Here is a 24,409-nt window from a genome sequence, read left to right on the forward strand (position 1 = left end):
GAGCGCTGGCACTCCCGACACTCCTTCTCCCGCTGAGGTGTTTTGCACGCTTATATTCACGTCCAATCCCGGTCCGCGGAGAGACACGATGTGGGGAGGAGACGCGCTTCCCACCCGTTGTGACGTCACAAATACCAATCCTTTTCGCTTCACTTGAACACACGATGTCGAAACAATACAATTACAAAGATATAGATGGATATATAGATAGATATCAATCCTAAAGGGAAATTTAATTTCTATTCGTGTTCATATCTAAAAGGGAAAGCAGCCTCAGAGGGGCAAAAGCCAGGATAACATTACATTAACATTACAGACATTTGGCAGACACTTTTATCCAAAGCGACTAATGAGAAAGTGCAATCCAGTCACCGAAGATCTAAAGTACCCGTAGTCAGAAGTCAGATAATGCGGCTTGCATCAGGAAGCGCAGCCGGTGTAAAACTTGAGCCAAAGGTAAATATGCGAATCGAATCGTAGAATCTCATATGGGATCGGAGGAGGCCCGGGTCAACAACAACGGCCATTAGTGCAGATAACCTGGTGCCATATATGGTGAAGGTTGATTTGCTGTGGTGACCGCTGAAGGAAAAAGCCGAAAGAAAAAGAAGAGGAATTCATGTCTCAGAGGTAGTCGATCTTCCTCACATGATCATCACATGATGTCATGAATGTCCATGTTATTGCTGAATCTTGTTCAATGATTTAAACTCACTTTCAGTCAGAAGTATTAGCTTTACAGAATCGGATAGTTTCACTTTTGCTTGCGATCAAGATCGAGATTTGATCTAAATCTTTTGGAAAACAAAATGTTCGTCTTTGGTTAAAGGCCAGCCTTAAATATATAAATAAACATTTTATGAAATCAAAAAGGACATTTGATTCTAATAAAAAAAGATTTTGCAGATGAGTCCCTCTTTTGGCCTCAGAGTTGCGGACATAAATGAAGGTATTTTGACTCGCCTCCAGTGTTTACATCTTCTAACCAAGTCCACATGTCAACAAACAAGGTTTTTATTTTTTAAGCAAATCAGTCAGTTTGGCACTGTGTCTGAAAGACATGATTTTGTGGACCAAGACTTGGTTTGAGAGAATAAATTGGAATAGCTTTCTGTAGAATGAGGCTGGGATAATTGCAGGTGTCACAATGTCTAACTTGGAGCTAATTTCTAGAGTGGGAAAAAAACAAAACAGAAAAAACTATAGCTCAGAATCATTAAATCTCAGCAACACTGGACATCAAATATGAAGACACAGAGTTCAACGACTAAGCTGGTTCAGAAAGTTCTTCAGGTGTCTAGATCTTCTCAGGACTTTGTGATCGACCTGCTCTCAGGACAAAACATCTGAACGGGTCTGTGGGTCTTTTGAAACCTTGATCCCCTGCATTCTTGAGATTTTTATCCAAGTGCAGAACATGGTGAAATTATCCATTTTCTAATCTAATCAGACATGTCAAGCTGTGCCCGAAGGAACGATAACCTCATCTGAAAGGATCACGGTAATACTGAGCAGCATCTGTGAAAGAAATGCTTTTAGATCACTGGTGCAGCTAAAGGTGGACACTCTGTCTTGATACAGCCAGACAAGACAATGTAATGATGGTGTCAGGTCCAAGACCCACCGCAAAGTGGCGCCATAACGCAACAGACAATGCATACCGCACTTCCTCATTCATGAATAATTTCCATGTATAAAATATTTTTTATTTATCAGTTGTCTATTTACACATAAAAAAAGTCTAAGGTTTGAATATTACCGGGTGTCAGTTATGAAATATTGAGAGGTACAAGGGGAAAGAGAGGGAGGGACAAATCCACATCAGACACCTGACCTTTTCTCACAACACTTTGGATCGGACGACCACCAGCTCAAAGTTCTGAAACAGTCATGTGAAGGATTTTGACCCTGTTTTATAATTATGTGGCTCAGTAACTCTGTTGATCAGCGCATCACAACTCCTGGGGATGGAGAGTTCAAGGCTCCTCTCAACAAAGCACAAACTCTCTAAACACAATCACATTTGATGGAACATTTTGTTTTAAATACACGTTTCTCAGTATTCAAGATATTGCACTAACATTAACACTAAGCTTGAAAGCACAACTTGACTCCGCCTGCTATATCAAATGAGCTAGTAAACCACTGTCTCACAGAGTAAATCCTACTACTTCTTGGAAGATGCAATCATCAAGCTATAATGTAGCTTTGGCCTTTTTGAGCCCTCCTAACTCTGTCAACATAGCAAAACAACCTGGACACACGGTAAACTGGATTTGAAATTAAGAGGTGTTGTGAAATTTTTTTAGCCAGGACAGTGAAGACAGCACTATCAGTTCATGCCTATTTAGAAAAAATATTTTCCCAAACCATATAATTTTGTATATTCAAACTCCAATTGGGTTTGGTCCACAGAGGTAGCAAATGTTATCACGTGGGCCGAAGTGCTACGACGACCCGATACAGGTCCCATCTGATTCCAAAAGTAAAAAATAACTGCAGGATGCCCGTATGTCACAAGAATCATAGATTAGGAGGGTATGATTCACTCACAGTTCATAGGTCAGACTGAGAAAGCCTCAAAAAGAGGCAGTGGGAGCGAGGGTCGTGAGAAGGTGTCAGGCTTCAATCTTTGGAAACCAGCTGGTATTCTGAAATTACTTCAATAGAGTTAGAGGATGGGGAATTAAAGCTATTTTTGAAGTGAGTGAGGGTAACAGGCAAACGCTGGTGTACCAGGAAGGGTTCTGTCGGAGGAATGAAAGATCCTGTGTCCTGCAAAGGTGATAGATGCAAACTGTCGCTGCCAGCATCTGCGCTCTGCTGCAAGCTGTACGACAGCGACTGTGAGGGGCGTCGAGTGAGAGACGTGGCAGTTTGGGACGAGAGGACGTTGGAGTCGGTGGTCGGACACGACAACAGGCAAGTGTCGGAGTCTGTCGCTTTTCTGGACGAGCTCCAGGTGTCATTTTTGTCGTTCCGTGTGATGTTTTCAGTCGTCTTAGGCCCGAGGACAGGAGCCGGAGAGTAGCACTGACTGGAATATGCCTGGAGTCGACAGACGCTCCCATGGCTGCCATCGGAATCTGGGTCATAGTTCTGAGGCTCATTTGAACTAAGCAAAATCACTTCAGAGGAGTTGATATAGGGCATTTCTGGCACTGCATGTTGTTCCACATTCTGAGGGTTGAAAAAGAAAACACTGAGATGATGTCATTTCTATTTTTTAAAAGCTGTATCACTCCATGTGGCACCAAGCTAATTTAAGATAAGACAAAATGATGGTTTCCAACAACATTTTACTTAGTATGCTGTTTATTTTCCTTAACCAAGCTCCAGCTAGTGTTGTTTTTGCAATTTCTTTCTGATTTTGTCTTGATTGTTTTTCCTTTTTTAAAACAAACAAATAAGAGAATCAAATGCAAAGTAGTGGTGAATACATTGTGGATCTTTTTACTTCTCATAGATTTAAGGGTAGGATTTTTGAACATTTGTGGGCAAAAGAATATTTATATGAGTGGATTTCCGTATTCTGGCGATATAAAAAAAAATGAACAAAAAAAAAAAAAGCAGAACTATAATTGGGTTCTTTTGGCTTAAGCCTCAGCTGTTAATGAAACAAACCTTGTGCTTCACCACACAGCAGAATCCCAAAGGTTTTCAATTTTTAACGAATAATCTGGCAGAAGCACTACCTGCGTTACGGCTTGTTTTTGACGCCTTTAAAATGTCCAGTGTCTGCGAAAGTTTGAAATGAAGCTCTGCGGTTTTGAATGACCTTTGACTGCCGAACCTGAGTTTGTTGAGCAAAGTTTGACAACTCTATGAGTGTTCCTGCCCTCTACTGGTTTGTTTTCCTGCCTGACTCCTCCTGCTGGACAACAACGGTCATCTTGTAGATGTTTGAACCGTTTACCTCAAGGCAAAAATCGGGCATGCTTCCGATTTTACCCGAAACATACTTTCAGTGCGTACTTAAAAGACGTGCTTGCTCCTGAATCTTTCAACCGTGACTTTACAATTTATAACGTTACTTTTATGCATAGAGACGCCTCAGTCACAATCCTCTGGTCGAGGAGGTGAGAAGAACTTTATTGGTTTGACTTTTCGCTATAAACCTTCCGTCCACACTTTTTTCCATCAGAGGTTTACTGAATTTTTAATCCTGATTTTGTCTGGCATGATCTAATATCACGTTCCCACATGCATGATACTCCAAGTACACTCTTCGTTTTCAAACGTGTAACATTTATGGTATAAAGAGCCGGAGTGTTAACTTGCCTCCAAATAATGTTTTGGTGCCCAGTGCGCTAGACTGCTGTCAGAAGGATTGGGAGCATTCTTGAACAGCTTCTGTTTCAACCTACAAGAAAAAGCAAACTTTATTTGTGAAGGAATTGCAAAAAGAGAAATACAGTGAGTTCCAGTCTGTTAAACTGCCTATAACTGTCAATGCAGAGTAAAATGTTAAATGAACCTTAAATCATGGTTTCCTTACACTTCAACTGTTTCATGTTATTGTTCAGCATATTCCTTTTGCTCATTCAGATGGCTCCTCACATTAAACAAAAGAACTACTTAAGATGTACAGATCTGTTCAAGTTTTGTTCTTCTGTGGTGAGACGTCAATTGGGATAAATAAAAATGTCATTTAGTTAAAATACTGTCTAAGGTTTTACGCCAAAACAAAGTGAGAAAAAGGCTTCAGAAAAATTTAAGAAAGTATTTGTGAAAAACATATTCATTATCTATACCGCTTATGCTGCAGTCAGGGCCACGTAGGGAGATGCTGGATTCTATCCCAGCTGGGGTTCAAGACCCTGGACCGCTCACCAGTCCTTCACAGATTTCTTTCCAGCTCTTCCTATCATCATCATCATAGAATTACTATACTAATCAATTCTCCGGGATACCTAAATTATCATTATTTCATTTTTACTATCCACACCTCCCACACCCGTAACTGTTCCATGCACAAGGCATTTCTTTTATATAATTGGACATAATCTTTGTTTTTTTTTTCCTATAACTTTTATTTGCATATTTTTCCTATTATTACTATTTGCACACTTTTCTACCCTGTAATGCATTCTAGAATTAACAAAGTCTATCTTATCATAAAATTCATATATCATATCATATAGATGCATACAACCATTCATCCTCTCATTCATGTGTCTGGGCAATTTGGTGTCTTCAGTGAACCGACTGCATGTTTTAGACTTTGGGAGGAAGGCGGCGAACCCGGAAGGAACCCAAGGAGACGCAGGAAGAACATGCAAACTCCACACAGAGAGGCTCCGTGTCCGAATCGAAACTCAGTGCCGTATTAATGTGAGGCAAAAGCGGTAAATGCTGCGGTACCTGAAAAACACATCTTTTCCTTGATTAAATGCTTCTTAACTGAAATCAATCACAGTGGTAATATTGCTTATTATAAGCACTAATATATGTAGGTTGACTATTTACAGGTTTACACATTGTCCCAGCTGGATTATCCTCAACTAGTTATGCTTATCAACCTGTTACCTTTGATCATAAAAACAGTTTCAGCAACATTTCATGGCATTTTGCTACATTTTACTTGAAGCATGCACCAACATCCCCCCTATAATTCCCTTTGAGATCCTACAGATTATTATGTTATCAGGTTGATATTTTGAAAATCAAAAATGAGAATGGGTTTTTGGAGCGGGATAGTCATCCACTCGGGAAATGTTATTATTTCCAAAATATGTCATTTGACTGTATCATTTTGGAACTTGAGAGCACGAGATAAAAATATCTCCTTTGCCGGACTTTGGTTCATCACACAATGAACGGTCATTGGTTGTAATCAAAAATAAAATAAAATCATTCAATTTCTGTTTGAATTTACTATGGTTATTGTAAGTGAGATGACTCTTCACGTCGGTGTGTGTCTGTGTTTCTCACCGACTGTTCATCAGCAGAATAATCATCACCAACACCAGAAACATCAACAAGAAGGAAAGGATGACTCCCAGCATGATGGAGACTTCGTGAGACACTTCAAACACAGGACACACTTCATTTAATTACATAATATATAACACAACAATCATATATAACATTTGTTTGTTTGATTTGATTTGATTTGATTTGATGATCGTGTGTGTTATTACTCCACCTAATGTAACAGAGGTGGGTATTCCAGCTTGCCCGGCTCCGGCAATTGTGTTGGCTTTCATGTAGATTTCATAGGTTCCGGGCGAAAGATTATCTAAGTAGTAGTCAGAGACATTACCGGGCACGCACACGCCTACGTAAAGAAAAAAAAAAAAAACAGCAAAGAAAGAGAACACTGTAATATGTCTGCTTTTGGATCTATTTTGCTCTGTAGAATATTTTAAGTTAACGCGAATAGGTAAAATTTGAATTGATCGGGAAATAAGGGAAAGAAAATGATGGCATTTCTTTCACATACAAATATGTTTTTCAATACCTGAAAATGAAACAGAAAAGAAAGACTGATAGTATTCTATTACCATTAGTATTACTATCACTAAAAACGAAAAGTTTACATTTACTTTGTTTTTTAAACAATATTTTCATTTTCATTGTTTTATTTGAAATATTGATAGGATAATACTTCATTCATATTAAGTATTATCGTATCTTAATCATTTCTTTGGATCTATGTCGTGTGTATATGTATATGCACGTACAGTATTTAATAAGGGGCCTCAAATAAAATACAATAATATCACACATTACTGATGTATGTTGCTACATTTCAAGACAAGAGAAAGGAGTAAATGTCAATTATATTAAATCTATGCAGCTCTCCTGCATAAAAAAAAGTTGGTGGTTTGCAGGGACACAAAAGCAAAGCAAAAAGTTTAAAAGGATACAGCAGGCATGCCAAACTTTGACCTCAAGATAGCAGACTACATAAATTGGCTCAGTAGCTCAGCGCTTCTTGAAGTAAACAAAGAAATTGTTTACTTTCACTGGTTAAGAGGCCTTCCTCTGTTTATGACGAGTTTATCACAAATATGTGTCTCATCACTCACTCTTGGCGAATCCTTCTAAATGGTTCTTTCTGTAGTATAGTGTGTAGTTGCTTATGAAACCTCGAAGCTCCTCCACAGGAATCGGTTCCCAGATAAGCTTCAATCCATTTGCTGATACCACCGTCACCATCGGCTTTGGACCAATGGTGGGCACTAAACATACAGAAACGTTAAGAAACGGCAAGTAAGAACAAACCGGAATGGCCATGCGATGTCTGAGCTTGTCTGAGGTTGCTGAGGGCAATGAGGAGTCAGCGCCTTCTCTTTCAAAAGAAAGTGCTTGCTGAGTGACTCATCAGCCCTACTTCTCATTTCTTCGAACTGCCAGATGTGGCAGGGTTTATTATGTTATTTTTTTCCCCTTTGAACGGGCATTCCTATTCTCTATTAATCAAAAACATTGGTGCTTTGTCAAGGTCAAATTAACTTTTACTCATCAGGAGGTTCATTTTTAGAGTCTGGGAAAGGATTTATTTTCTTCCCGCCTTTCTTACTTTTTAAAAATAAGTCTTTTGCGCTATCCTCTGATTGAAGAGATGACCACTCTACCAACTGAGCCACAGCTGCCAATATTATTATGATTATAATTTAAAATAAATTGAAATGTTCAAAATAAATTGAATTTGATTGTCCATATAACAGTCATTGAAGGCCACTTGGTTTTGTCTCTTTCTAGACGAGATAGGACAGAATATAAAGTACCTCCTTGTCGTGTGTAAATATAGAGTGTCGTTTTCATCCCTGCTCCTTGTTCGCCGTAGAGCGCTCTGAGAGACACAGCGTAGCGCTTGAACGCCTTTATCCCCTCTGATGCAAAACAAAGAGGTTCAAATATGAGTCATTTTTTGTTTGACTGACTATATGACAAACAACTGTACGCAACGACACACCAAATGCTTCAAAACTGTGATGAATTACCTGTGATGCTAGCCCCATTTCTGGCTTCATCGAGTCTTTCCCAGTGGAGAGTGTGGTTGTCAGTTCCAACAGCAAACCACTCCACGACATAGCCGCTGACGGACTGATCGGCTGACGTCCAGTTAACTCGGATGTGGCTGTTGTTCAACGGGTATGCGCTGAACTTTGGAAGAAGAGGTGGCTCTGGGGAAAGGGTGACAATTGCATTGTTGATTAAGGAAATTTAGACAAAGAACAATGCATGCATGAAATTCCCATCTCATTCGCATCACAAAGGGTGATCACCCACAAAGGGTCACAAAGGGTCACAAAGGTACTCCCCATCCCCCATTGATCGATTCACTGCCTAGTGTTCAAGAAATGGCTGAGCTTATTGTTCCAAAATAAGAAATAATTATTATCATTTAAAAACATTTCAAAAAAAGGTGGACTAAGGAACATGTTTTGTTTTATCATGGATGAAGAAAGGTGGGTGAAACTTAAAGTATTTTAATGTGATCCCAATTTTTTCAATGTATTATGCTCAAGTTTATTGTTTCTAAATAAATTACCATAATAAGAAAGACATAATAAAAGACCCTTGTGAAAATCACATTCAAAATACCTAGATGATCTGCAGCTTGCTGTATACTGTTTTGAGAAGAGATAGAAGACCAGCCTCTATTTTTTACTGCAAGTTAAAGCAAAATATAGGTATATTTGTGCAGAAACGTAAATACACAAACCTCAATGGATTGCACGGGGCTCATTGAATGTTTTGAGTATTTGCTGCAGAATAGACACGGCTGCATTATAATGGTCCGTGGACAAGAAGAAGTCAAGTTGTACCTGTCTCAGAAACAGCACGGAGCCATATTTCAGCTTTTGGAGAAGTTCCTGCTGAGTTGGAGGCCGTCAGGGAGCAGGAGCATCTCAAAACAGGAAGCATCAAGCTGCAGGAGATCTGTGAAGGGCCTAAATCTCCGCAGCTCCCATGATCCTTCACAATCTCAGAGCTTTCTGTCCGACATGTAACGTTGTAGTAGAGAATTTTGCCATTAGCACGAGTGTGTGGCAATGGCTGCACAGCGGCACCGCAAGAGAAAGCAAGAAAAAAAAATAAACAAGGGAACATAAAGATGTTGCATGAACACTACTAAAAATTATGTATTTCAGAAAACCATAAAAAAACAGTCACAGAGGATATTTTAGGCATGCACACACGCACACACACACACCTTCCAAAGCAGTGTGACAAGTCGACAGCCAGTCTTATTAATCTCTTTCAAGTGTCTCCAGAAAGCTGGTGGATCAGATGGAGCTGGTTAAGAGACAGGAGATCATGTCAGAGGATCAAACAGATCTAAATCCCATCACAGAGACATTGGCATGATACTATATTGTAATTATCATGGAAGTATAAAATGTAGCTACATCTTGTCACTAACAGCTTGCGTTTGACAACACAGGAGGTGAACATGCCAGCAAAATTTGTATGCGCGTGAAAAATCTTGGCAAATGTGATCCCAATTTTTTAAAGTATTATGCTCAAGATTATTGTTTCTAAATATATTACCGGAACATGACTTCTGAAAATGAACATCTGTTCCTCCCATGAAGGTGTTTCAATTTCAAAAATTCTTCACATTTTTTTCTCACAACACATACTGTAGGTGTTTAGTTTGGCACATGTCAACTATCTATGATCAGTTTATGGCTGTTTTGCACCGTGTCTATACCTGGGTATTTGGGAGGAACTATGGAGTGGGACTTTTTAGCTTTTACATTCCCGCCTTTATTAATGTATACAGACCACTCATTACAAATGTTAAAAAATGTTGGGGTGCGTAAGATGGCTGTAGTGCAGAGACTTTAACTGAAAGATTGTACTAAGGATTTTAAAAATGGACAATTTTTTTTTTTTTTTTAAATTGCAAATTAAAAGTCCTTTTCCACTCACCATCCTCAGTTGTCCTTCCAGTTCTGAAATTGCTCCACGGGCTCCAGGGGCTCTGTGACGCGTTGAAGCGGTGTTGAAATCTAATTTTATACATGGTGTCGGGTTTGAAGACACAAATCTCCTCTGTTTCTTTTGTCACTTTCACATTCTCGATTTCAGTAAGATGCTACACAGGAGAAAAAAAGAGTTCAGGGGAAGTTGAACCTCAAGACACAAATGATCCATGTAAATGATCCTGAATGAGCATTATTTTTTGTTTTAAAGACTGCAATGGTGAAAAAGAGAATCAGCACAAAGAGGGTGGTCATCTGGTCTAAGGGAGCAAAATAAATTTAATTTTTTTTTTCAGATGATATGATATTCCACATTTCACATTTATGAATGGCTAAATTAATATTTTTGATGTGCTGATTTTAGAAGTGTAACACTACACAACTGCCACACCTCAATGACTGCAAATTTAGATGCACCTCGTGAAAGTTGCATTGTTAAAAATGGCTTTAATAAAAAACTAAAAGAAAGAAAGGGTTACCAATGTTTTTCTATGCATGAAAACTATCACACACAAAAAAATGACTTAAGGTTTACTAGATTATTTTCCAAATATATGAGCGCAGTTGAATATTTAGTCTAAGTGAACTGAACATTTGCAAGACATGAATTAAAATGCATTATGGCTCAGCGGTTCAATATGGCCAGACTGAAATTTTTCATTTGACCTTGATTGAATATTTTGTGAGTGTATCAAACTGTCGATGGTGTTCACACACCCGAGATGGATTCAGACCTTGAACGTGTAAGCAGTTATGAGTTCCAGTGTGTGCGGGAGTGACAGACCTGACGCTGTGCTGTAAACTCCATTCGGGAAATCAGGAATCCATTAGCAATGCTAGAGTTAGACAAAGGCATGTTATCAAAACTCCAGCTCAGCAGCAGACACGATGGTCTCCCTTTTACTGGTTCAACATCAATCAAAGGCACGGGAGAAAACTGGGCTGAAAAAGACAGGGAGAAATGAGAGGTGAGACAGACACCCGGGGGGAAAAGTAACAATAGATGTCAGAGTAAGAAAAATTCAACCTACTCACTCTCATCAATTGCATTCTGACATCGCGTTTTGGATGGGAAGATCTGGTTGCCGACATGTGCCTTTACTGAGATGCAATAAGTGAACATCAGTCCGGTTCCGTTCATTCCCAGCGTGTAGCTTGTGTTTGATGTGACTTTCGTCCAATTCTGCACTATTCTGTATGCAAAATAAAAAAAAAGTGTAAAACCGTTTTACTCATAAAAACTGATTATATTACAGGTTGACAAAGTTAACATGAATATTTTATAAAGTGTGAAAACAGCCTTCAAGTATCAAACTTTCTTTTAACATTAATCTATACAGTAGTGTTGCACAAACACCATCCAGGGAGATTTTATTTTGACTCCACTTTCCAACAATAAGACAGAAATAGCCGCCTAAACACAAACTTTGGGTGTCTTTATTGAAGCAGTTGTTAGTGGAGCATTTCCTAGACAATGACGGTTGCAGGGAACTTCTTTCTTCTTCTCCTTTCAGCTTTTCCCTTCAGGGGTCGCCACAGTGAATAAACCTTCTCCATCTAACCCTATTCTCTGTATCCTTCTCTCTCACACCAACTACCTTCATATCCTCTCTCACTATGTTCATAATACCAATATATTCTCTATCCCTCCTCTGTACATGACCCAACCATCTCAGTCTGGCTTCTCTGACCTTCTCTCCAAAACATCTAACATGTGCTGTTCTTCTGATAGATTCATTCCAGATCCTATCCATCCTGGTCACTCCCAAAGAAAACCTCAGCATCTTCATCTCTGCGACCTCTAGTTCTGCCTCCTGTCTTTTCGTCGTTGGAACTGTTTCTAGTCCATACAGCATTGCTGGTCTCACCACTGTCTTGCCCACCTTTCCTTTCACTCTGGCTTATAGTCTTCTATCACATAGTATCCCTGACACTTTTCTCCAACCATTCCAACCTGCTTGGACCCGTCTCTTCACCTCTTTTCCACACTCTCCGTTGCTCTGGACTGTTGACCCCAAGTATCTGGAATCCTTCAACTTTTTGATCTCCACTCCCGGAGACTTACCATATATTCTGTCTTGCGGCATCTAACTTTCATTCCTCTCCTTTCCAGTGCATACATCCACCTCTCTAGATTTTCAACCTGTTCCCTGCTCTCACAACAGCTCACAAGGTCATCTGCAAACATCATGGTCCATGGAGATTCCTGTCTAACCTCATCTGTCAGCCTGTCCATCACAACTGCAAACAAGAAGGGGCTCTCAGCTAAGCGGGCATCAAAAGTGCAACTTGTAGTATCAGCTGCTTAAAATCGGTTTCCTGTTTCAAACTGATACTCAGCAGAAAATATTTGAGATCTTCAAAAAAGATTAATATGCACTATCCGGCATGTTGCAATTGTCTCTCAATAATGGGAGAGCTGCATCGCGCTTTGAAAAAGGCTGAATTTCTTGCCCAAATAAGTTGACACACAATAAAATGATCTGGATCAGGGGTGTCAAACTCATTTGGTCCGGGGGACACATATGGCCTAATTTGATGTCAAGGGGTCCGGACCAGTAAAATCATTACCTAGAAGTAACACTAAGTCCAATTTTTTCCTCTATTTAGTGTAAATGTGGTAAACAGGTTAATTAAAAAAATCTTTATATGTAATGAACTGTTCCTCTAAAAGATACACAACGAATTAATATTAAAAATGAATGATAAAAAAGAATTGATGAAATTACACCCTAACAATATTGAGTTAAAAGAGAAAATCTTGTCACTGTGGGAAAATTTGCCACTAGAATTTATTGGAAAATAGATTGGTGGCATGTAAAAGAGGAGGTATAATGTTTACAAGGATAATGGTGGCTATTCTGGTTATTAAATCAATCTTTTTCATTTTGCCTGTTTTTTTTTGCTATCGTTTTTGTGTTTTTATAGAAATAAGAAAAGAAAAAATTGTTTTAACAATGTCACCAGACAATTTTTCATCAGAAAATCATTTTGTTTTCAAATTTTGAAGCCAAAAATATATTGCAAAGTTAATTTTTCATTTTTTTCCTTGCCCCTTTTTTTAAAATCCACTGTTAAAACACAAAGATTTGATTTCAGGCAGAGGGCCACAAAATATTGTTGCGAGGGCCGCAATTAGCCTGCGGGCCGCGAGTCTGAGAGTCCCTGTTCTAGATGGAAAAGTGTGCTTTTCTGAAGGCAAGAGGAAAAGCATACTTAATTTTGGTTACATTGTTTTCTTTGTGTGTTTCGCTGACTTCTAAAAGAATAGAATAAAACTATCAACTATCTGGGTTTTGGTAGTACAGAATCTGTCAGTAGATGTTGCTGGTGAGTCTTCATGTGTTTTTTTTTTCGGATTCCATTATGTCAACTTGAACAACCAATTCTTCATTTACAAAACAGAGCCACTTTGATAGCAATTAAAGAGGCACATTAATTAAAAAAAAAAAAAGCCTGGATGATCTGATACCAAGCCAAAAGTTTTTATATCTCACGTGTTGAATACAGATTTCGTCCAAATTTCCAAGGTGTAATGGGTTGCGGGGATGTTTCCAGGCTCCCATTTACAGGTAATATTGGCATCCTGGATGAACAAGCATCCGGTCAGATAAGGGGCTTCATGGTTGGGATGGGAAGATGCTTCCATAGTGGCTGGAAACAAGGCTGAGGACGGAGAGAGACTTAATGAACGGCATATACTGAAACTCATCATTCAGTAATGGCCAGATAATTTTCAAACTCTAGGAAATTAAACAGAAACAGACTGAAAATCTCTTTTATCAAATATACTGAAAATGTTTGGCGCTATCTGGTTTGGAATTTAAGCCCCATAAATAGTGGGAAAAAAAAGTATAATGCATGATGGGTGTCTATTTCACCTGTTTGTTTTAAAAATGTAGGATCTCCTCCTAGTCTGACAGTCATACATATGTAATTTTCTTTTTGGGCTTCCAGATCAAAATCAATGCACACCTTTGCAACTGTGCAAATGACTTAGACGCATGTCCATCAGTCAGTCAGAATTAGTTTGCATGGAAACATCAATCCGATTATCACTTAACCGATATCATACACATTTAGGTAAATCCACCTTTCTATGCATGTGCTTAGAGCTGATGCTGAAATAAGGCTGATGAAACCAGTGAGTTACCATAATTCAAAGATTTTTAAAGGTGAAGACATGTTACCCTGGATAAGCAAGGGCCCCAGCAGAAAGGTCCACAGCACGAGCAGACTCAACTCCATGAACAATGATTTGGCAATTGCACGCATCAGGGATTTTCATTGGTGATATCACCGGTAAAGCAACTCACAGAGGAACTGTGAAGATGTTTGTCTTTCCATCCTGCAACAATGAAACAAAAGCAATCAATCATTTTAGTCATTTCATTTCCTCACTTCCCTGAAATCAAAGTGTTTTGTCTTTAAATATAACCCATATTCATTGAAGTATTTTTCTTCCCCTTCTTCCAGTGTTGAATCTACACACAACCCCTCTGCATTCTTTGTGCTACTGCGGGTTGATTTCAAACTCAATACAGAATATACTACAGAACATAGAATCTTGTCATGAACCATCTCCAACTTGATGTGATAGAGACACTCATGTCATTAAAAATCCAAAATGTATCAAATATTTGCAGATCTTAGCAAATCTTTTGCCTTTCTGGCCTTTTTATACCTTTCAGACTCAGACGATGAATGCCACAAAGGTTCAGGATTGTCTTCTTGTTTTTTACAGGTCAAGTACCATGAATGTGTAGAAGACTCGGAAATAAAAACAAAAAATACAGAACTGTGACTGGACTGTGGGAGGAAAGCGAAGAACCTGGAGGAAACCCACGCAGTCACGGGGAGAACATGCAAACGCCACACAGAAAGGTCAGAATCGAAATCAAGGTCCGTCGTGCTGTGAGGCCAAGTGACATCCAACCCATATGATTCCCACTGGGGTTGCAGTGAGTTATTGCGGTTGTAGAATTAAAAATGAAAAATCTTTTTTAGTGTCAAAATAGACAACATTCAATAATTATGTTGAAGGGATTAGGATAAGGATAAGGATAAAGAGCTACAAAGAATCAAACGGACGTAGTTTCTCAAAGATTTAAAGATGAAGTTAAAAGAGCAGCAGGAAAAATAGATCTTTGAACATCCAATGATGTGCAAGTCCGAAACAAACTGTTCAAAACTCAGAAGTCATTTAAGAAACTTGTGAGTCACAATTCATCATCTCTATGACATCGTTCGGTGCGGTGCTTGGTAAAGTACCAAAGAAAATGCGAGACGGATACAAACAAATATTTGTTTTTTGAAGAACGGGTTCGAACATGCTCATACCAACACACTAGAATGGAGAGAGGGGTTTCAATCCGCGTTGAAATCCACGAGGATTCGCTCCCTGAAACCAAAGAATCACCCCACTCACCATAAATGTTGTTTGCCCCGCAAAGGCAATCACATAAATAAGTTTATATAATAATAAAAAATAATAGGAACGCTTCAGACATTCTTTGTCTCTCTATTCATCTTCATATTTACTTATACTATAACTGTTACGCTGCTTCGACAAAAGAATTTCCCCTGTTGGGATCAATTAAGTATATCCTTATCCTTAATACGTTTTTTAATCTTTAGCAATTCCCACCATCTCTTCTGAAGATAGACTCCAACTATCTAACGACAAATAATATGTTTTGAGCTACACCCTTATGTTTTATTTGCACTACCAACACTGTTCATCTTTATAATTATGTTTACACTACTAGTATTTATAATCAAAAAATATCTCAATGCACTGCAGACTGCAAAAGAAGAATGTCATTGTACAGGGAAACATGTGTCCACACTGAACACACTTTGAATCTTTCCTCAATGTCATTTTTTTTCACCGTGAATGTAACTTCGCATCATTATTGAGGTAAGTTTGCACACCATTGTGCACCTGGTTGTTATATTTCATTGTTGCTCAGTAAGTTCTTGGTTTGTTGTATTTTTGCAGTGTTCTTGTATATTTACGGTAATATAGGAGAAAAAAGCAACATTTTCTCCCAAGAATTGCTGTTCTCTCACTCTTAAAAAGGAAAAGGCTTCTGTGTGACGCACACAAATGCATGTACGCCCACTCAGGGACTCACATGACGCAAAAGAAAATTCTCTTTGGTGAGTGACGTATAAGAACTCGACTAAAACACAAGAATCGATTTTCCCATCACTACAACCATCCAATCGATCGTTGTCAGGAAATCAAAGAGGGATCGATAGGGTTTGAACGGCGATCGGGTGACTTACCTTTCTGTTCAATAAACGCGTCTATTGATCACCAGTCTTCCTGTCAACCACCCGCCTCCAGCAGGTGTGTGTCTGTGTGTCTGTGTAGCGCTGGGTACATTCCTTCACCTCGCAGGAAACCTAAACACAAAGAGAGATTTCTTTTTTCCTTTTTTTTTTTTTTTTTTTACTAGAACATGTATAACTTTAAATTGACACGGAAGGCGGAGCAGAGGACCAAGGGGTGGAGGCTGAAAAGGGAGGAGGGTTGTATGGTTTTCAGGGAGGAGTTGAGAAAGAATTCGGGTGCGCAAAGGAGGGGGGGGGGGATTCCCAAATGACTGGACAACAAGAGTAAATGTGATCAGGGAAGGAGCTGGTAGATAAAAATACATAAAAATTAAAAAAAAATACATCTCATTCCACAAGTGAAACTGGAAAGGTCACCATCTCAGAGCATGTTCTTTGAAGTACATGTTCCTTGAGGAAGACAAGATATTTCATGTGCACATGTAGGCACATCTGCTGTTAGAACAGTCATCAAAAAACAGCAGAAGCAATTATTTAAACAAGGAATGTTCTCTTGCACACTGAAAGTTTTCAGTTGCAGAGCAGCTTCTCTTAATTCATTTCTTTGTTTTTTTAGTTTGTGTAGCAAGACATAGGAAGTGTCACTGGCCTAAGAGAAACACCTGAGAACAGAAAACAAGCAAGATTCAAAAATGAGTGATTCAAGCACTATGAACCCTCCTATATTACACTTCTTCAAATACAGGCAAAAATATGATGTCAAAAAGGAGATTTTAGCAAAGTCACAAATAGTGGGGTTTATGTTGATGCTTGTTTTCTGTGTGGTCTCAGGGTTGCTGGGAATTTTTCGGGTGTGTTTTGGGGTGCAATAAATTCTGGGTTTTTTACCTGGAATTGAGCGGGAACAGTTAGTTGTGCTGCGGGCTTGTGTGGCGTCGCTGTGGCTAAAAACAGCTATTGCTCATCAAACAGACGATTTGTCTTTTTACCCGGGTGTTTCCCTAATTAAAACGCTACAATATTTTGAAAATACTCGGCGCAACATTAAATGCTTCGTGTTTCACTAAGCCAGCCGGGCAGTGAGTCACGATCATTTCTTTGTCAGTTTTCATCATTGCATTCATGTAACAACAGGTAAGTAGGTTATTTTGACACTGATATTTTGTTTCGCTGCGGAAGCCGACCGAGTATAAATGTGAAAAATAGAGCACAGAACTGAAGAAGCCTCTCAGATGAGGGGTGACACGTCTTCAAGTGAATAAATTCAAGTTGCCACGACAAGAATTCACCATGGCGTGGATGATTCAGAACCTCCACAGACAATATAGAGCTTTGTTTCTTTTCAGTTTGTCTGTTGGATTTCTGAAACTAAATTCCTCACCAGTACCACGAGTTGGTTGTACAATGAAAACACAAAAATAATGGTCAAAAATATGAATGAAATAATACTTGTGTGACCTCTGTCCCAAAATAGTTGTAGTGGCATCCATAGGCATTAATATCGAGTTGACGCCGCCCCCTTTTGAAAGGGGGTTGGCCGCTTTTCAATTCAAAGCTGTGCTTGGAATATTGAGCTGGGAGGGAATGACACACACGAATTTCATCAACACTGACTACCCACCAAAGATTACCCGAGCTGGTCTGCAATACTGACTGAAAGACTCAGTGCCTGAGTACTGTGACAATCAGTTTGAATGTAATTTTGTGATTCAGTGAACATTTGGCCACTGGTCTTGGCGCTGGGATTAGCCAAATCCAGTTCATGTTTACTGTCAGACAAATGCACTACAGTGCATTACTCAGAAGAAAATTACACAACACTAAATTTGCAGTTGTATGTTGTAACTGGAGACAACTTTGAAGAGAAGGACCTATTTCATCTGCCTTTACTGGAGGAAATGACGCCTGTCCTATAATCTGCTGAGTTCAGGGAAAAACTGCATTTTTATTCCCACACATTCTAAAAAGTCTGGTAGAGCCTGAAAACAAGTAACTGAAGCTGCAGGCATGGAAAAAACAGACAGATGAGGGGAAAAGACCAAATGTAGTGGGAAAATCCTGTATTGTCTTCTGTGCCCCTCAAAATGGTTGTTTTTGTCCTTTCAGATCTCAATTGTGATGTAAAAAAATGTGCACCATCATCAGACGGATGATGATGGTGCACTGCCACCCATGCAGTCTTTACCCATCTGGCTATCATTTGGTGTGACCTGAGGATTGTGTGATATCAGCTGTAGATGTTTTCCCTTTCTTGAACGAAACAGATTTAAATCAGGATTCTCTGAAAGCAGACGAAACTCTGGAAAATTCTATTAAAAAAATCAAAATATAATCGTCTGAGGATGACCACAGACGTTGTGAACAAGAGTCGAATGAGGATGTCGTATGAGGATGCCTCAGGATTACAGACTTGTTGCTAACACTGATGATGCATCCTTCCGAGTGGGGGAAGAGTGAGAACAAATTGTCAGGCGACTCTACCAAATGTCCATTTTCTACTTCATCGCAGCAAAAAGGCTCCCTAAGAAATAACGCTCCTATTTCGAGATACTTTTGCGAGGCAGCGGCAGAGAGAGCTGCTGTATGCGAGGCGAGGGGCTTGCAGAGAGGGCCGCCCTGCTAATAATGTATGGGTTGTATCCCTCAAATAGAGCCTTCCTCTCTTTGGGAGTTGACAGCTCCAGAAGCCTCTGGCTGGCAACATGCTTTGTGGCTGCTTTGGAGACGGCCCAGACCGCAGAGCGCTCTCCTTTGAACTCGGGATGTTCGCATTTTGGGACTGAAAAAGAAAAAAAAAAAGTTAAAAAGACGTTCCAAGAGATTTCATGCTGCTGTTGGTCCGAAAACAGAGATTTTCTTGCATTTCAAAAGCCAGCTTGGTTAAAAAAGGTGCTTGACATGAATTTGTGAACACTAGAAACCAGTTATACAGTCCTGCTGTTGGCTTCCCCTGGCAATCCAATATAACTTACGTCAATGCTTGCCATGAGCCATGTAGATGAGGGAGCAGGTTATGTAATTGTGACAATAATCATGCTATCCTCAGCCGCCCTCTGGATCCATGTGTACTCATGCCAGGTGAAACCAAACTGATTTTCCATGGATCCCCAGTCACAATTACAGGATGGACGTTGAGTCAAAATCATATCATCATTGAATCACTGAGTCTCCAAGTATGTGCAATCATTTATGTTAAAATGGCGGCTCATTTGTTACTTGAAATGCACAAATGGATCTCATCTTAATTGTACTTTCCTGTCATGTTGACAGCTAAACACTTTTACCTCTGGGATTAACAAAGTCCATTGCTTCTTTTCATGATTAGAAAAGAAGGAATAAATAAAAACACGATAACACATGGTAAGTTTGTTAATAGTTATGATTGCCATACTGTGCATCATGACTCATATGAATCGATAACCCTTCACCATCTCAAGGAGGAGTTTTTAAAAGGCTCCTAATCTGAATGGAAATGGTATCTAATCTATCTAAATGTTACTAGCGAGATAAAACAAACCTGCCAATTGGTGACTTACTGGCTAGCAGCTTTACACGAGCCGATGACCTGGCAGGGCTCACAGCCCCAGGGTTACATATCTGTTCTCCAACAACCATTCTTGATTTAGGTAAAGCAAGTTGGCAAATACGTGGAGTGGCAAGTGCCATCTGTGTCTTTCTGCTCATCTGGAATCACATATTAGGTGATAGATAAAAAAAAACAAAAACATAAAAATGACTCATATCAGGCGTATAACTACCTTTTTAGAAATTACTGAAAAAATGTAAACTTACTGTAATGGTGGGGCTGTCATAAATGGTATTTTAGCAAATTAGACACTTTGCAATGTCTCCATTTTACCATGTATATTTTATTTAAAAACTAAGAGCATGTTAAAAATTAAGAGCATGTATCCAATTACGATGACAGGGATGAATCATGTGGACAAAAAATCTGTGCAGCAGCACCAATAGAAGGCGTTGTGTTGTGTTTCTATTTATGCTCCAAGTGTGACAATAGAAGGATATTCATGCAAATCATCCCAAGTGAAATGATTTTATCCAATGCTTTAATGATACGATTAGTTTAATTATGCACAAAGATACCCAGAAAAACACAACTCTTGTTCAGGAAATAGTACATATATTTCTCACCGTAGTAATAAGTGGGCGCTCTGGTTCCCAGCCAGTTGCAGGGCGCCGTGGCTGAGCAAGGCGACACAGATGGTCAGAGGGTTTGGCTAGAAGAGCCCAGTGAATCACATCTCGCAATGGAGAACATCTGGGTCAAAAGGAATTGAAAGGAAAACATGGTCAACTTCAAAAACATGTTTTGATAGAAGGAAAGCTGGGGTGAAAACAATAAAAAGTAAAATGTATTAAGAGAGAAATCCCAACATCAATGTTTTCAGTTTATAACATCCAAGTGATCAGTTTACAACCAAATGCAGAGGAAGCACAAAGAAACAATAGTGTCCTGTCAAGATTTAAGCAAAACAAAAGGCATCTACTCCAATAGTAATAATTGATTTCGAAGGGAAGGAAAAAATGCATTTATGTATATACTTGTTATGATATACAGCATTTAAATCAAATCCAGGAAGAAGACAGACTTCATACTTTTATATTTACTTCATTAGCAGGCTAACCTTTGTAGCTAAACTCATGCCCTGTAGGCATTGAATCGGACATGTTTTGACACTGTTGATGATTCCTAACACATTACGTGTTTGATCCACATAACATTATAATTTGACAAAATGAATAATTTGGGTGCAGGATAAGTACAATCAATAGTTAAAAACTAGACAAAACAAAAATTTAGTGGGGTTTCAAGAATGCTTGACATTGAAGAGTTCAGTGTGGGTGAACCATTCTCAAGAGGTTCAGTCACTGCGGATAAAGCATTTAAAAATTTCACCACTGAGCAGTAATTCGTTTTCGATTTGACAATCTTTCTTTAGATCCCCCCAAAAATACATTTGAAGCAGAGTGCCAAGTTCAAAATCCATTTTCCAATTCTTAATCCAATTTTCCTAAGCCCATTTATTGTGCCACTCTGTGAGCATATGACATGTTCTAACACTCCCATATGCCCTAAAAGAAAGTCAAAGAAAACAGTTCAATATTAGACATTGCAAAATAAAAGGCTGCGGTTAAATTCAAGACTGGAGGAGGGTGAGATTTCAGCGCTGTCAAAACACCTCAACACAATATATAGTCTTTTCACTTAAGATAGTTATTGATTGTTTAATGAAGATTAATTGTCAGTAAGCGCTGAGGGAACAGCTGGTAGCAGTTACATCTCCCTAAACCTCCTGATACATTGTTATGACTGATAAACTGTGATACTGTGAGACTGTATAACAGCAGTCTGGACAACACACAACTCTGACCGGCTGGAGATGCATCTGTGGAGATGCACAATCTCACTACCTCACTCAAACATACATGTCATGCCCTTACTCCGTTGTCTTATTTTATCCTTGTTGGTCTCAGTCCATTCATATCCTGTTTATTTTCATCACTGCTATTGTCACTCTGTTTATATTCTTATTGCTGTCGGTTTTGGTTGTGTTTTCTCACCCTTGCTGCCTTTTTTTTCCTCTCCTGTCTGTTGTCTGCTCTTATCATTGCTGTTGTTGTTCACTCTTCTGTCTTTTTATTTGTGGATATCTTTTTCTCCCTTTTAATTCTCTCTATTTGTATTTATACCCATATTTATTGATACTGTCATTGTTGCACTGCTGTGACAAAAAAAAAAATCCCTTATGGAGATCAATAAAGAATATCTTATCTTATCTTAAACCATCTATCCATCTTCTACTGATATCTGCAGGACTGCAGTCCGCCTGTCTGGGAGTTAAAGCCTCAGTGTTCTTCTACACAAATATTCCCTATCTCTCCTCCGCACATATCCAAATCATCTCAGTCTGACTTTATCTCCAGACCATCTGACATGTGTTGTCCCTATGATGGAAGCACTCCTGATCCTATCCAACCGTCTCACTCCCAAAGAGAACCCCAACATTTTGATCTCTGCTCCCTATAGCGCTGCCTCCTGTCTTTTCCTCCTTGTCTCTAAATCATACAGCACCGCCTGTCTCACCACCGTCTTCTACACCTTTCCTTTAATTCATGCTGATACCCTTTTATCACATCCAGAGCAAAGGGTTAGATGGATGACGCTGATTCGCTGCGGCGAACCCTGAGGGGAACAGCCGAAAGAAAAAACAGAAAAAAATATTACTCATGATATTTAACAAAAATTGCAAAATTGCAAAGGCAAGGATCTAGATTTTATATGATTATTTTTTCTCAAAATCTTTGCCATTGCAATTTCACTGTTTTGTTGTTAGATAGCATACACAACTATTTTAATTGTTTCCCAAAACAGGGAACTTGAGGAATATAAGAAATGATCGCCTTACCGGAGATTTTGTCCTTAACCCTTGTCAAGGCCCTAAAGTTTTGACTCCTTGTGTATAAAAGGATCTAAATAGGCGTAATGTGTTTCGTTTTTACTTAGACAGCAGAGCTAAAAGCACCAAAAAAAACAGAAGACAGTTGTGTAAATGGTTATATTTACATGATTTGAGGACTGAACCTTTTACTTGTACACAGGTCTGACCAGCGAGGAGTTAACTCTGTCAAGACAAAAATAAAAATGATGGCAGCTAAATAAAGGCAGTAATGAAGAGGCCAATGCAGTGAAAAGTGCTTAAGAAACACACTGATCTCCGTGGTGGATCCTGTCCTCCGTGGCGGCAGCTTGTCCAGACAGTGAACAGAGCGACTGGAAAACAAGAAACTGAGTCAGAGGTAGCAGAAAGCCGAGCAGCCAGAAGGGCTCAGTCTGGCTCACCGGGCTGGATAGCGGAGTGGGTTGGGTTTGGGCTGAGCAAGCTGCTGTGTTCGTGTCGTCATGGTGACCGTTAAGGCTGATGAAAGAACAAAATTCCCTCACTGAAACAGCAGCAGATACCAAATACTGTATTTCTGGAGGGTTTAAATTTCAGTTTTTAACATTATTTACATTTTGTGAGCGAACTAAATTGATTTTCACTGATCCTATGTCCCATACAGGCTACTGCATCTATCGCATGTAGATGATGAAAATTATGAATGAAGAGCAACACACAAATACGTGCATTTAAATGATGCATTTTAAATGTTACTAGTTTCATGTTTTAATCCTACCGTTACATAACATCTTGTTTTTTCGCTAACAATTTGTACAATTTGTAGTTACTTCATGCCACTTAACATATATCATTACCATGTTAGTAAATTTCAACAAATTTAAGGAAAATGAAAACTGAAAGTTGTTTTTTTATTCTTTAACAAATATAGAAAAAAATCCAGTCCTATTTTTGTTAGCTTACTCAAGAATGAGGGCTCTAATGGGTCACATCTGAAGGCTTTTAATTTAATCTGTTTTGATCTTAACACAGTATTCTACTTCTCCAGGCCCTTAACCTAAATATGGAATCGCAGTGTATCTTCACATTGAATATTTTAATTCGTCCACAAACTACAGTACTTCCTGGTGAAGCCAAAAGGACATTAAATTCTGTCCTGGTATACATTAACAAGCCTTAATGTTCAATTCAAGATCACATTTGTTTACCTTTCTCTGTGCTGTCCTGGGGATGTGGACGCCTGGTCGTTGCCCAGGTATCATGTAACATAGCTGGGGTTAGAATGTCCCAGAGTTCATTTGTATTCAAGATGTCCAGATAATCCGCTCTGCTTTCCCGCAGCACAGGAATGACCATTTCTCATATTCCTTCTGATAAGCAATATCTGGGGCTGAAACAGCAAAAAACTGTTTCTTCATGCTCGTAGATGTTTCAAAAAACAACTATAAGCATGAAGGAACTTGCTGAGAAAAATTAACAAATCACTTCTGAAAGAGAGTATAATAGGAAGACAGCAAGAAATTTGTATTTTTTGTACAGACTGAAAATTGAAGCTTAGTTAGATCATCATCTTTTGTTTACATTGTAATTAAACATGTTTCACTTAAACAAGGGAGGTGAATAAACTCACCTTTTATTACATATGTCAATTGAGCATTTGTTCATCCTTATGAGGTGGAACTAGAATAGAAGATAAATAAAGATATCTAAAAATATTTTAATATACCAGACTGGTTTAACAACAAA

At 38.9% G+C, this 24,409-nt stretch overlaps 2 protein-coding genes across 3 annotated transcripts; both read right to left on the minus strand.

The window, feature by feature from the left end:
- Positions 1–1,692: 1,692 nt before the first annotated feature.
- Positions 1,693–16,381, minus strand: LOC147237919 (interleukin-6 receptor subunit beta-like). Of its 2 annotated transcripts, XM_086156036.1 has the most exons (15): positions 16,236–16,381; positions 14,135–14,292; positions 13,442–13,610; positions 10,980–11,137; positions 10,729–10,886; positions 9,892–10,057; positions 9,170–9,252; positions 8,781–9,012; positions 7,953–8,135; positions 7,737–7,841; positions 7,035–7,187; positions 6,149–6,280; positions 5,935–6,028; positions 4,282–4,363; positions 1,693–3,180 (listed from the first exon to the last, which is right to left on the minus strand). In XM_086156036.1, exons 2-15 carry the CDS (start codon positions 14,217–14,219, stop codon positions 2,626–2,628), a joined length of 2,355 nt encoding a protein of 784 aa, XP_086012162.1. In that variant the 5' UTR covers positions 14,220–14,292; positions 16,236–16,381; the 3' UTR covers positions 1,693–2,625. The 2 variants fall into 2 exon arrangements, with proteins under 2 accessions (XP_086012162.1, XP_086012171.1); XM_086156045.1 differs by lacking the exons at positions 13,442–13,610; positions 14,135–14,292; positions 16,236–16,381 and having other exon boundaries at positions 10,976–11,111.
- Positions 16,382–18,233: 1,852 nt separating this feature from the next.
- LOC147237920 (sperm microtubule associated protein 2-like) lies at positions 18,234–24,366 on the minus strand. The gene is made up of 7 exons (XM_086156080.1): positions 23,872–24,366; positions 23,107–23,182; positions 22,976–23,037; positions 22,831–22,888; positions 20,397–20,523; positions 19,781–19,928; positions 18,234–19,023 (listed from the first exon to the last, which is right to left on the minus strand). The coding sequence occupies exons 1-7, from the start codon at positions 24,017–24,019 to the stop codon at positions 18,782–18,784; spliced, it is 861 nt and encodes a 286-aa protein (XP_086012206.1). The 5' UTR covers positions 24,020–24,366; the 3' UTR covers positions 18,234–18,781.
- Positions 24,367–24,409: the final 43 nt, after the last annotated feature.

This window comes from Fistularia commersonii, chromosome 1 (assembly GCF_037954325.1).
Source record: "Fistularia commersonii isolate RoL2024-O1a breed Wild chromosome 1, RoL_Fcom_v1.0, whole genome shotgun sequence".
In the NCBI taxonomy this organism is placed as follows: domain Eukaryota; kingdom Metazoa; phylum Chordata; class Actinopteri; order Syngnathiformes; family Fistulariidae; genus Fistularia; species Fistularia commersonii.